General features: G+C 38.1%; 1 protein-coding gene across 1 annotated transcript; it reads right to left on the bottom strand.

Moving 5' to 3' along the window:
- Positions 1 to 4,168: 4,168 nt before the first annotated feature.
- On the bottom strand, positions 4,169 to 8,194 carry si:dkey-8e10.3 (serine/threonine-protein kinase SBK1). The gene is made up of 4 exons (XM_040013931.1): positions 7,953 to 8,194; positions 7,051 to 7,213; positions 6,044 to 6,246; positions 4,169 to 5,204 (listed from the first exon to the last, which is right to left on the bottom strand). Exons 2-4 carry the CDS (start codon positions 7,211 to 7,213, stop codon positions 4,611 to 4,613), a joined length of 960 nt encoding a protein of 319 aa, XP_039869865.1. The 5' UTR covers positions 7,953 to 8,194; the 3' UTR covers positions 4,169 to 4,610.
- Between the last annotated feature and the right edge of the window lie 3,218 nt (positions 8,195 to 11,412).

The following is an 11,412-nucleotide window of genomic DNA, read 5'->3' as shown; positions in this document are numbered from 1 at the left end:
AAATAAATTAAAATAAATAAGACTAATCAATGTTTAACACGTGTCATCTGTTTTTCTTTGTGACAGATGGGGTGACCTATGAAGTGGAAAATCCAGTGGAGAGTTTTGACGACATCAGTACAATCCCTGGAACCACACAGACTACAGCAGAGGTCCATGACAGCCATACATGACTTAAACACAGCAGCCCCAGGATTGGTGCGGAGGAATGAGGACTAAATGAAAAATGATATTAAAATCTTTAAATGCAATATACATTTAGTGAAATGGGTGAAGGAAAACTATATTTGATGCAAGAACTTGCTGTAAAAACAATAACAATCTCTCTTTTGATACTGTATGGCAAAAACTGTAAAATGCAAAATGTATAAGAGTGATAAGGTATTACTCTGAGTAAAATATAGTCTTTAAAGCATAAATATTCAATATCTTGTGGTTGTCGTCTTGTTATTTTCAATGTGTCAGTAGATGGTCGTTGAGACACCAGAATCTCAGTTGTAGTAGTTCTAAGCTGGTCTGTTTAGTCTTCATCTTAAAGATGCTCAACTTTACAAATAAAAAAACTATTAGATTTCATTTATTATCCTTTGTGTTTATTTCTTCTCATGGTTGTAGCTTTTTTTTTCTGCAGCTAATTTAGGGCTAATTTTCACAGTCATGACAACTGTTCACAGAACACATTTTTCTATAAGTCACCCAATTTGTTTATTTTTCTTAAGAATAATTAAGGTTGTGACTGTTGTGAGTGTCAGGTGGGTGATCTTTCAGTCTGTTTAGCTACATTTTGTACATTTTGTTTTAAGACTAGCCTCTTGAGCCCCAGCACCTCCGGTGCCAGGGGCAAAAAGGGGGGAGATCTTGTTTATTTGGGAGCTTGGTAATAAAAGTCCCGTAAACCTCTAAATCTCAGCTAAGAGCTCATATAAACCATTTCTACAACCTCCAAACACAGTGAAAGCAGCAAACTAGTCAAAGCCTGGCGCATTTGTCAAAAAAATCAACACACTGATTCAGAAACTGATTCAGAAAAGTTTGTTCAACAAACAAACATTTTAGGCATGTAAATAAAGTTAAATAATTTCTGCTGTTCAATAAATTTCAACTGACATATATTGCCAAAATGTAGCAAACTGCAAAAAGCCTGGCTTTCTATTCATTAAAAGTGCTGCAGTCTTTGACTGTTTCACTTCAGGAGCATTAATCTCTTCACAGATAATGTCGATATGTTGATTCCTTTTTTTCTGGAGTTAAATGTGAACCGAAGCATATTTTCAAAGTGTTTATGTGCAATAAAATCCAAAAATAAATTATACTTACTTTTTCTGTATTCCAGCCTCTGCAACTTTGATCTAGTAACATTTGCTGTAATATTTACACCTCTGATGAAATCTCACAAATGTTAGCTTTATTTTGATACCAAGATTGTTTAAACAGAGTTTGTAATTGGAGCCACTATCAGGGACAAACAGAGACTGCAGCGTGTTGTGCGCTCTGCTGAGAAGGTGATTGGCTGTAGACTCCAATCTCTGCAGGACCTGTACACCTCCAGGACACTGCGGCGTGCAGCTCGGATCTCAGCTGACCCTTCTCACCCTGGATACAGTCTGTTTGACCTGCTCCCCTCAGGCAGGAGGCTCCGGTCCATTCGCACCAGAACCTCTCGCCATAAGAACAGTTTCTTCCCCTCTGCTGTTGGACACATGAACAATAAACGTACGACTGTTCCCACCACTAACACATGACCCTACGCTGTGTTCACTGCATCATTCCATGTTTTGGCACTGATCACCACCTGCACTCATGTATATATCTTTCTACGTAGCACTTTTAATTCTTATTCTTACTTTTATTTTTTCATGTCTATTTAAGCGCAATTTATGACAGTATGTTTGCACTGAAGCACCGCAGCAATTTCCTAATGTTGTAAACCTGCTCAACATTTGGCAATAAAACCCTTTCTGATTCTGATTCTGATTCTAATTGCAGAAAAATACAGGCTCAGAAAGCCACTCAGCATTAGCATGCCATTTGAAATCAGGATGAATTATGGGTGTATTGCTGACTAAAACTTACTAGCCAATATTACTGTTGAGCTGACATTACATTTTGTTCTTACCATGGGGCACTGGATAGATGAATACCGCTGACATAAAATGAGTGACATTTTTAGGTTTGCTCCTCTGAGTACATCTAATGCCTGAGAGATAAGCTGTTTCATCAACAAGACGTTTTGAGAGTCACTGAAGTTCTGAAACTGAAACTGAAACAACGTTCTCTATTATGACTTAAGAATTTATGCCAATGGTCAAAATTAGAGCAGCTGCTTACTACAAATGTTAACCCGAGTCAGGCCATCGTTGAGGCACTGACAGACCGGCTAGTGCAGCTTTTATAAGACTGACAGACCTACTAAGGCCTCGGATGCTTGGTTAGGAGTTAGCCAAGGGCCACTGAGAAGAGAGCCAACGATACACCCAAAGGGACTAATTTGTAAGCAGTGCCCCTCATGTCATATGTAAACATCACAGCCAGCATCGCTGTTAGAGGCCTTGCTGAGGGATCATGGTGTAGGATTAAGTCTGCTGTGTAGCTGAAGCTGAAATAGATACAGCAGAGACATAGTGGTCCTCAAGTGATCCCGATGACAATTACAGAGTCTCAAGTGTCATATGTCCAGAGAAGGAACCAGTTGGGACTTAGAAGCCAAATACACAGTGTTGTTTATTTGGAAATATAAAATGAGAAATCATGTTTCTTAACAATAGAAATCATGTCTGTCCACAACCTGTTTGTTTGTTTGTTTTTATTATTGTTGTTTGGTTTACACACTTGTTACCTCCAAATCATGCTTATTGTAGATGCTGTCCACACACACATGCACACACACACTTATTGGAATCAATGTTTTTAAAAATAGATACACCAAATGTAACTTCTCATAAAATTTCCACTCTAAAAATCTAATATGTAGAAAGAACAATAAACATAATAAAAAGTTTACTGCAAGTTCTGAAGTCTGCAGAATCACGAACTTGGTGTGATGCCTTGTTACATAGAACACACATGGAAAATATTATTTTAATCTTCTTTTCATGTATGTGAGAAGCAGCACATACATGTGAAAAAGTGTAAGCCTGCTTTCATATTACCTACTGTTTTGAATATTTATCACAGTCACATGTTTCAGATCATCAAAAAAATTTAAGATTAGACAAACATAACCAAAGTAAATATAAAATGCAGTTTTTAAATGATGATTTCATAAATTAATGCAGAAAGGTTATCCAAACCTCCCTGGTCCTGTGTGAAAAAATTATTGCCCCTCTTGTTAAATCATGAATTAACTGTGAATAACTACATTTTTTGGAAAGCTCAGTTCAGTTTGACACTCTGGCCTGATTACTGGTAGAATTGGTGAATCAAGTAATCAGTTAAATAGAACCTGACTGACAAAGTGAAACAGGCTAGAAGACCTCAAAAATCAACACATCATGCCACAATCTAAAATAACACCTGAGAAACAAAATCACTGACATCTGTCAGTCTGGAAAGGGTTACAAGCCATTTCTAAGGCTTTGGGACTCCAGCAATCCACAGTCAGGGTCATTATACACAAATAGGGAAAACCTGGAACAGTGGTGAGCATCCCAGGAGTGACTAGCTGACCAAAATTACCTCAAGAGTGGAGCTAAAATTCATTCAGGAGGTCACAAAAGACCCCAGTGTGGCTGAATTATGAAAATTCTCCAAAGATGAGTGGCCCAAAATTTCTTCACAGCGCTGTAAAACCTTTTTTTTCTTCTTTTTCGAATCTTCTGATCACGTGCATGCCGACCTGTGGAGTGGGATCAGTTCAGATTACGAATCAACCTCGATCCGTTGCACCACTAGTATGTACCATAAGGTACACATGTATTTTAACATACAGTCTGTATCATCCCATATACAAAAAAGACATTACCTTAAAAATAATTAGGTTGTATTGTTAACTTTTATTTAACTTAAATTTCTTTAGTAAGAGTAGCCTGAGCCAAGATAGGCAACATGAATCAGGAACCTCAAAGACTTGAGGAAAGCCCAGAGAAGCACAGGGAGAACATGCAAACTCAAAACACACGGCCATCTTCTCCTGAGGCACCTCTGCCAATCACCACGCACCAACTTACTGTTACTATATAATTTTTTTATTAGTTAAATGCAACAAATACATGCAGAAAACTCCCGTTTTATTTTTTGTCTGTTTTGCGTACTAGCAGCAAGATGGTGCTGCTTCCTCACAGCAAGAAAGTTCTGGATTCACAGAGTCCTTTACCTCCATATCTGGTGGGTTTCTTTAGTTTCCTTCCACAGTCTAAAGATGTTCCTGGTAGTTTTATTGATGATTTTCAGTTCAAATGTGAGATGGATATTTTGAATGGTCAGTAAGACAAGAAATTTGCTAGTCTTAGGATGCTTTTACACAAGGACAAAGGCATCAGAATGATATTAAAGATCACTGCAAACCACACGCTGGCTTTGAGCTACATCATATATTTTTATTGTTTTTAAGCAATAAGGAGCTACAAAATCCAGAGAAATGCTGCTTTCTTTTTTCCCTTTTCCCCCGACTTTTACTGCTGATCATTACCCGGTACCTTCTTCAGCCAGTCCTTCTCCACATATGCTCTCACATCTCCCACTGAACACCTTTTTCCTGCATCCAGAGCCAGGAGTTTACCAAACATCTCCATGGCTACTGGAGTGAACCTTTTCCACAAAGGAGGGATGTCCTCCTCAGCGTTAGATCGATTTTCCATTCTCCACCAATCTGCAAACTCTTCGTAGAAGTCATCCGAGTCCACACAGCGTTCCCAGGGGAAGTAGCCTGTGAGGATGCAGAAGATAACCACGCCAAATGCCCAGGTATCCAGACTTGGCTCCACACTCAGAGGTGGAGCAGTCACCTCTTTCTGGCCCTCGGGCAGAGCTACAGAACAAAGTTCAGGGGCCATATAGGGAAGGATTCCTGTGATAAAACGTATCAGGGTTCCTCTCTTCTGGGCAAGGCCAAAGTCCGCCAGCTTCACCTGGCAGCAGAGATTGTCCAGCAGAAGAATATTTTCAGGCTTCACATCACGGTGGACCAAGCCATGGGTGTGGATGAACTCCAAAGCACTGGCGATCTGAAGGACACAGCGTTTTACTGAGGATTCTGGGATACCCACCTAGAACAAATGAAATTGGAGATGGGCTTGTGACCCTGATATAGAAGCTGGATACAGTCGTTTTTAATATATTTCTAGTGCTCATCATTTCTTTCACCAAACATTAAACATCTAAATGTTTTCTTCTGATGAATGTGAGTTTAAGAAATTTGGAAAACCATTCATATTGGTTGTGAAAGGTTTAATTCAGTCAGCCTAAGGTCAAATTAACCCGGTCCGTTAGAATCTTTTAATTCTGTATATTTGATGGGTCTGCCTCTTAATGTTGTAAAATGTCCCAAGTTTATCTTAGGAAGATTTGAATACAGCCATGGCTTATGGACAGCGCTGAAGGGGTCGTCCCCAGATTTCCAGGGCCAGCAGCAGAAATCTACTGATTTTCATTTTGATTGACTGTTTTTTTTTCTTTTTTTGATTGATTGAGATACAGTGAGATACATTTTCCTTTACATTCCTTTGGTGGCCAGAAGATACATCTTAAGTACGTTATTGTATCAACTCTGTCCCTGCAGAGGGACTCAAACACCTGGAGAAAACACACAGAAACACAGGAAACACACATAAACCCGTCAAATGCAGGGCCCTTTTCTCCTGAGGCAACACTGCTAACCACTGAGCCAATATGTTGGCTTACGACAAAATACCTGCAAAACTAATAATATTGCCATCAAATTCAACTGCACTCTGTGGTTCAATTCACAGTTGACGTCTTAACACACTAAAGTCAGATGGTGCACATGTGACAGTAAATTCAAGTAAATGCTTACATTACATTACAATCTTACAAACCCACTATTATGGCTCTAGTTGTAGTCTTATTTTGCAATTGTTTGACTCACTTTTGGTTGAATGACAGCAAAAAGGTCCCTTCCAATGATCAGCTCCTGGGCAAAGCAGTAATGCTCATTAGACTGGAAGGCAATGCCAAAAAGACCCACAATGCAGGGGTGGCAGGACAGGTGCAAGGAGATGCAGTACTCTCGCAGAAAGCCCTGCAGCTTAGTTGAAGTTTTGGGCATCACTTTCAATGCCATGGGAGTCCCTGCAGATCATTCATGTTTTTGTTATTAGTATCCCAGTTCATACACATGTTTGTGTTACTTTGTTGAACGGATAAATCAAACTGATGACAGTTGAATATGATAATTATTTAAGACACAACAACAGAGTATTTCCAAAACGTAGGCTAGCGTGTATGGGTCACCCCCATACACGCTAGCTGTTTCCAAATTGAGAACCTCCAGGCCTCAAGCCAGCCACCCTTTGCAACCCCATGCTATGCATTCAGGCTGTCTACTTTGTCTCCACTGACACCTTTATTGCTCCGCTTTGATTTGACTCAATTGCACTGGGTCATTCGGGTTTCAAGATTTGCACAGAATCAGAAGACATCATACATCTTATGTTTTCTTCAAGTAGCAGTTTTCCCAAATTTTTAACCTGAGGTTTCTTCACTAAAGCATTCTCTCTCTCAGTAGCTTTTATTTTATTTCAACCCACAGAGATGTCTGGCATGACAAAAAGAACAACTTTGGTGACTTTTGGTAGACTATAAATGACTACGTGTTTTTGGTCTTAAGTCTGTTGAATATATACTTTTCAGAAACATTATATGTCATCATATATTGCATCCTTTTGTGAGAATACAACAGCTAAGTGCAAATAAAAAACAATTTTCTGCCATGTATTAAGAAATTTTAAAACTCAGTATTTTTTTAATCAGATTCCTAACATTAAAGAAGGTCAATTCTGTAACTGATTTCTCCTGGGAAACAAAAGATTTTTATAACACTAATAGAAGGAAACCGGTTATACTCTTCTTTAAGAAGAATAAGTGCAGTCATACCTCTAAAGCGATGTGTAACCAGGAGCACTTTCCCATATTTCCCTCGTCCGATCTCTTTGATGACATTGAAGTGTTCTTGGATTTCCAGGTGACTGAGGCTCTGTGCTGTCAGCTCCATCAACTCATCAATCAGGTTGCCATCAGGGAGGCCCAGCTCAATCATCTTTAGCCAAACATAGAGCAAAAACAAAGCAAGTGCTTTTTCAAATTTAAAATTGCTCTCCCACGAAAAAACAAACAATCAAAAAAACTCAATCCCTTGTTTGTGCAAGCAACTTGTTGCATGCCATCGAAATTTTGGTCAGAGCTGATGTGATAGAGCCACGTAGCGTGTGTGCACAGCCATTAAATACTTTAAAAATATTAACTATGTTAAGATTTTGTTAAAGTTTGAAAAGATAAAAATACTGATTTAAATCCCAATTTAAGAACATAAATGAGCATATTAAACAAAAGTTTGACTCTGAATCTTTATCCATGGTTAAATCAAAAGCCAGAGCTGAAATTTTTAACCTGAGGTTTGAGACGCCAGCACAATATTCTGCAAGAAAAACCAAATCTACGATTTCAGGTGAAGTAAGAGTGCAGTTTTTTCAAGAAATGGCTCTTTTGTTTCTGAAAAACTTTAATTTCCAGTGTCAAATAAAATTTATACTATCATTCATACTATTAGGGTTTTTTTGATCAAGAACATCTACCAATGCATTCAGATGGTTGTTATTTATTTATTTTTTAAATCACACACATTGTTATACTTGCTATGCATGAGTAAAACTTTTGAATGACATTTACATTTTTCGACAAAAACAAAAAATGGGATTGCAGATTTTTTTAGTACCTGTTTTGTCAGTGGTTTGCCATTTTTAGCCATGATTATCATATTAACCATAATAAAATCTTACCTTTGCTCTTTACTGTTCTTGATAAAGTCACTGGAGTTTAAAAAATGGCAATCCAAACAGACACAAAAAATGCATAGGCTTAAACCACCATTCTTACAACTGACAAAATGCAACTAATCAATATCCTGAACAAGTGCAGGTTAAATGTCTGTGCTGCCTGTCCTTCACTTTCACTGCTGCTGCTGCACGAGTGGACTTGAAAGCTTTTCGTTTCCCAGCATGCAGCTCTCAAATGCTGCGATGGGGTCAGTGCCCACTTTGACAGCTGATTACAAACTGCCACTGGGGAGGGCACGCCCACGTAAACACACATACACGATCACACTAAAACCAACTGCACATGTGCATGTAGTATAAATCTATGAAAAACACAAATTTAAACACATTTTCATAAACCTTACTCAATCTTTCTTTTAATGGAAAAAGCGAATGAAATTACAGTTTCAATATTTGTGGCTCTGTCACACACACACACACACACATCCTCGCCCCAAAACACACACACACAAACAGTGACTTTAGCCTTTTGACAAACCCCATGCAGAAACATGTTTCTTTGTGGTTGAATTAAAATCATCATAAATATAAGTATGGAAATAACCTGGAAATAATATTATTTTTTATTCTTTCCCAGTTACTCTGAAGCACATAAAACATTTCACCCAAATCTATTTTTAATGGAGGAATGTAGCAAGTTGTGGATACTAGTACTTTTATATCTACCAGTTTTTGCCTGCTTCATACTTCACCAGTGTAGTTTAGATGAAAATATTCTTCTTAAACATATTAAACTCACTGACAGTTGTAAGTGCTTTAGAAAGTAACTTATTACAGGTTGAACTATACAAGAATAATAACAATATCTAAAGTGTATCTTCACTGACTGTAACTGTATCAAAGAAACTGAAATGAATGGACTTTTATTTAAGTATTTTTAGTGTGGTATTGCTACACTGACCTTTTGACTGGGATTTGTTACCACTTTACAAATGAGGCTGAGGTGTCCAAGTAAATATATCATATGACACATGGTTATGATACTCTGATTACATTGCAGATTGGACTCAGTGATCGGTATTTGGAAGAGAGAAAGCAGTTCGCTCTCGAGTTGCATGTTATTTTACTGTGCATGTCTAATGAATGTTGCCATACAGGGTTTGTTTTTACAGTAGCATGACTATAATGAGATTTTTCCTTCTGTACTACAGGAAATAACTAGAGCTGAATGTTGCTTTAACTGTATTGTAACTCTATATTTTTAGGGATATAAACATCCTGTCCTGCAATAGGGGGTAAATGGCTGCCATGATATGAAGTCAGACATGTGAATTCAAACTAATACTTTGCAAAGTCATCACGTGTGTTCCTAATGTCAAATAAAACACTCCTGTCCTGGACAGTTCTGGTGAAATGGCCTATGTTTTTATTTTGTTGGCTGTCTGATCCACAATTTTTCTTGCTAGATGAATTTGCACCTGAAATGTAATGAACATATTGATGGTTTTTAGAAAGTACTAATTTTGGTCAACACATGCCTTCATCTAGTGTGATCGTGTCAAGCACCTGTAAAGCTATCAGATGATTTGATTTTAGTGATCCTCTAATTTTCCATCTATCGTCATCAAAAGGCTAAAATGTTAATTTATGCATTGCTTTGGTATTAAACAGTGAATACTTTCTGGTAGAAAAGCCCGGCTCATAACCGGCATGCCTCACATTTTACCTGTCTGTGCTCAATGTGCCAGGGTTGGTATGCATTTTTTTTAATCCTCCATTTTTAGACTTAGCTGAACAAATTGTGAATATTTGGTGTAGACTCTGCTTATTTGCAAACATCTACAATAATTGAACGGTCAAAATTGAGGAAACCTCTCAGTTGTTTCTTTTCTTTTCTTTTTAAAAAAAACAAACAAACATTGTTAGCGTGCTATTCTGGGCATTACACACTAATACAACCCCAAAGAACTACTTGTTTGTCTACGCGATTCCTTGATTTGGTGTGCAAATATGCAGCTTTTCTTTCTTTTCTTTTCTTTTGTTTTTTTGTTTTTGTTTGTTATCTTAAATTTAATCAGTTTACAATAACTGACAGGTTTTTCATGTTTATTAAATTTTATATGGGCATAAAATAGCCTGTTAATCATCTGTTCTGTGTGCAGAGCCTACTCGTCAAAGCAGAGCTGATAATTATGATTATAAATGATTTTATTTTAATAATAAATGCGTTGATATATGTTTGAAATAAGCGTAGCCTGGGATGCATGTTGTTGAAACTTTCACGTGGAAGTGGGTCTTTAAGGGGAAGACAGCACCAGCCCAGTGGGAGGTTTACCATTGTGAGCCATGAATGCACTCAAGCTGTGGCACTTGAACAAACAAATCTTCCAGGCTGTCATCTACAACCCAGTGATGTGTCTGTGGTGGTCTTGCTGCACCTGTGTCTCTGTGACTGTGTGTGTATGTGTTCGTTGCCCCGTGTCATGAACACTTAATCTGAGGGCACAGAGCATCCATGCAAACAGAACTAACAACACAAAGAAACAGATACATTGGCGTGTTGGTCTCTGCAGGGCTGCGGTGGGATAATGAGGTGTCACTCTCTACTAACCGATTCAAGCGGTTCACACCAGGACAGGAGGAATGGTAACTGAACGTAGTATTTAGCACTTTTCCATCTTACTTGTTTTACAAAGTACTTGTGCAAGCTTGTCTCATTTACCCTGTCACACAAAGTTTTACAGGGTTTTTTTGTTTTGTTCTTTTTGTAAGTATGTGGACCTGATGAAACTATATATAGTGTATCTATTTTTTCACTTCTGTGGATTCCAAAAATATCCTGCTATGTTTGGCAGTAGTCAGCGAACATCATAGCAACGCTCTCTCGTCCTCAGTCACGCTGCCATCAGTGATTAAAGTTATGTAGTGGAGCATGTTTTGAAGTTTATGATCATCATGTTACGCTGTCACCACTGACATGGAGTCATGTCATTTCTGGGATCTTTTTCATCCCAGGATGGTGCGCAGTAGTCTTCACGGCGCCAGACTGAATCCATATCACAGCTTCCTATCCCGTCTTTGATGCCCTCGTGTACTCACAAGAATTAAATTACAGAGCAGAGGAGTCTTACTTCTCAATATTCCTTTCACAATTTGTAATTATTTCTAATAAAGATGTAGCCTTTGGCAATCATCACATGGATGCCAGTAGCACAGATGCCAGTAATATTACAGAGACTTTCAACAAAATATACGTTTTACCAGCAGGTAAAAATTATGCCACCACTATCATTACCAAATAAACTGCAGGAAAAATTCATATAGCCCACAGTTCTCTAAAGTCAGTGAAAATCTTTTAGGAACACATGGACATTTGGAGAATTCTGTTTATTTGCCATGTTGCACAGTCACACATGACTTCATACAAGATCACTTTCAGCCTTGTGATTCCAGAACTGAGAGC

The sequence above is a fragment of the Simochromis diagramma genome, unplaced genomic scaffold (assembly GCF_900408965.1).
Source record: "Simochromis diagramma unplaced genomic scaffold, fSimDia1.1 OVJJ01000705.1, whole genome shotgun sequence".
NCBI lineage: Eukaryota > Metazoa > Chordata > Actinopteri > Cichliformes > Cichlidae > Simochromis > Simochromis diagramma.
The sequence above is the reverse complement of the archived record's forward strand: the minus strand, read 5'-3'. Positions and strand labels throughout refer to the sequence as shown.

What these genes read in the sequence shown, in the direction of transcription:
- si:dkey-8e10.3 (XM_040013931.1), bottom strand. Translation starts at nt 7,213, where the DNA reads ATGATTGAGCTGGGCCTCCCTGATGGCAACCTGATTGATGAGTTGATG. An exon ending in GGTTACACATCGCTTTAGAG is followed by an intron (nt 6,247 to 7,050) that starts GTATGACTGCAC and finishes AATGATCTGCAG; the next exon opens with GGACTCCCATGGCATTGAAA. An exon ending in TTGCTGTCATTCAACCAAAA is followed by an intron (nt 5,205 to 6,043) that starts GTGAGTCAAACA and finishes CATTTGTTCTAG; the next exon opens with GTGGGTATCCCAGAATCCTC.